This window comes from Diaphorina citri, unplaced genomic scaffold, assembly GCF_000475195.1.
Source record: "Diaphorina citri unplaced genomic scaffold, Diaci psyllid genome assembly version 1.1 scaffold10026, whole genome shotgun sequence".
NCBI classification, from domain to species: domain Eukaryota; kingdom Metazoa; phylum Arthropoda; class Insecta; order Hemiptera; family Psyllidae; genus Diaphorina; species Diaphorina citri.
The window spans coordinates 1-2087 of NW_007387400.1; the positions used below are offsets into that span (position 1 = coordinate 1).

A 2087-nucleotide genomic window follows, 5' to 3' on the forward strand; every position below is an offset into this window, starting at 1 on the left:
TGACTTGACTAGGACTCGAACCACCAACCTCCAGATCCGAAGTCCACGGCGCTAACCACTACACCACTGAGGTTGGTGCCCCGGAACAGCTGTTTCAACTCTAGGAATGGTTCCCTTTAAGACAAGCAGAACCGAGTTTTAACAGTTAAAACAGGTTCTTTTCAGTCAATGCGCCCTCTGGTGAACTGGAGGTTGAGGGTTCGATCCCAACCAAGGCATGGATTTTTTCTTATTTATTTGAGAATCGGCGTCAACCTAGCCTATGAGATAGGTACCTTACACTCGTCTTTTTTCTCTCTCTCTCTCTCTTCAACTGCTGAGTTCTTATCGTCCCGAAATCGAAGGGAGAAAAAGACAGGATAGGAGAAAGCCAGCCGTTCCGAGAACGAACATTATCCGTTCAGGATAAAATCCGCCCCGGGCGGGAATCGAACCGTCGACCTAGCGCTTACAAGGCAGACGCGCTACCAACCAAGCTAACTAGACTGGATAAGGGCATTTTTAACCCAGCTAAATCACTTACTAGGAAAGATCTTCAGAGATCAGACTGTTAGTTTCATCATCACACTCCATAGCTTCATCATTGGCTAGAGTTATATCATCAGTATCATTGCTAGCAGGGTCGGAGAGGTGTTTAATATTGGAGACCGTAGCTTGATCTTCTTCCTCTTCTTCTTCATTGCTGAAGTTAAGTACCTGGAAGAGAACACAGAACATTTTATTTAATGAAATCAGTTTTTGACTTGTTTTGATACACACACTTCGTATAAGCTTAACCCATCCTTTAGGGCTGTTTGCCCCAACACCTAAGCCACGGAGTGAGCTTTTTGAGTATGGAGTTAAGCTTACCTTGGATAGATTAGCTTTGGCGCTAGTATTACTTTTGAGTGCTGGCGAACCGAAATTGAGAGGTTTTTGACTTGTTTTGATAGACACACTTCGTAGAAGCTCAACCCATCCTTCAGGGCTGTTAGCCCCTACACCTAAGCCTCAGATTGGGTTTTTTGTGTATGGAGTTAAGCTTACCTTGGATAGATTAGCTTTGGCGCTAGTATTACTTTTGAGTGCTGGCGAACCGAAATTGAGAGCCTGAAACTAAAATCACTGCACTGTAATGAAGCCAGGTAATAATGAAACAGTTGAATGAAACACTTACTTGACTTGATTTTGAGTGCAACACTCTGGCTGGAAGTCACACGTGTACTGATAGGCGAGCTGTTTCTCTCGTTTGAGTAGCATGAGTATCACTGCACTGTAATGAAGCCAGGTAGGTACCCGGGTGTATTTGGACGCTTTCTTCAAATGCTGATAGGCGTCACTCCACCGGTTGTGATCCAGACACCAAACACCGCGAACCTGGGAATTGAAAAATTAGAAATGGGGGAAAAATCACTGCAATGGAGGAGTTGCACTTGGGAAAATATTTTTAATAAAAGATGGAAACACCGCGAACTTGGGAATTGAAAAATTAGAAATGGGGGGAAATCACTGCAATGGAGGAGTTGCAATTGGGAAAATATTTTTAATAAAAGATGGATTCCTACGTAAAAAGTTGTAAAAATCCAAATCTGAGGTCAAAACTCCGAAGGGTCGAAAATTCAATTTTTAATTGCCGTTCTAATGAAAAAGTTCAAAGAGTTGTGACGTCAGATTTCACGTCAAAATGCGCATAATAATTCAGTGAGTTTCATTACGAATAATTTATTCGATTTAATTTTTTATTGAATTTTTCATTTTTTGGTTTTGATTAAATGTAGCAAAATGTTTAACGCACCTTTACTTAAGAATGTCTAGGTACTTACCATATCCCTGTACTCTTCATCCAAGAACTCGTACACTGTTAGATGATTCAGCTTTGACTCCTCTTCCTTACTCCTGAAAACAGGATATAGTACTGTTTTTATACAACCAGAATGAAACCAAAATGTTTCATCTGGTCCGCACGATGCACGCATCGTGTAATCCTGCCGCGACATCAGTTGCCTTATCATGATCCAATTAGATATGATTGGATCAGCTGATTGGCAACTGTTGTCGAGGCGGGATAATTTTAATGTTTGTTTTGATTTTTTATATTTTTTAGAATT

The 2087-nt window shown here is 41.1% G+C and overlaps 1 protein-coding gene across 1 annotated transcript; it reads right to left on the reverse strand.

The window, feature by feature from the left end:
- Positions 1 to 511: 511 nt before the first annotated feature.
- LOC103522660 lies at positions 512 to 1955 on the reverse strand. Its single transcript, XM_017449060.2, has 4 exons — positions 1803 to 1955; positions 1162 to 1356; positions 1027 to 1089; positions 512 to 696 (listed from the first exon to the last, which is right to left on the reverse strand). Exons 1-4 carry the CDS (start codon positions 1953 to 1955, stop codon positions 523 to 525), a joined length of 585 nt encoding a protein of 194 aa, XP_017304549.2. The 3' UTR covers positions 512 to 522.
- Positions 1956 to 2087: the final 132 nt, after the last annotated feature.

Excerpts from the sequence above, each read along its gene's own strand:
- LOC103522660 (XM_017449060.2), bottom strand. The coding sequence starts at position 1,955 with ATGCGTGCATCGTGCGGACCAGATGAAACATTTTGGTTTCATTCTGGT. Across the intron at positions 1,357-1,802 it reads ATGAAGAGTACAGGGATATG|GTTCGCGGTGTTTGGTGTCT; the intron begins GTAAGTACCTAG and ends TTCAATTCCCAG. Across the intron at positions 1,090-1,161 it reads AGTGTTGCACTCAAAATCAA|GCTCTCAATTTCGGTTCGCC; the intron begins GTCAAGTAAGTG and ends TTTTAGTTTCAG.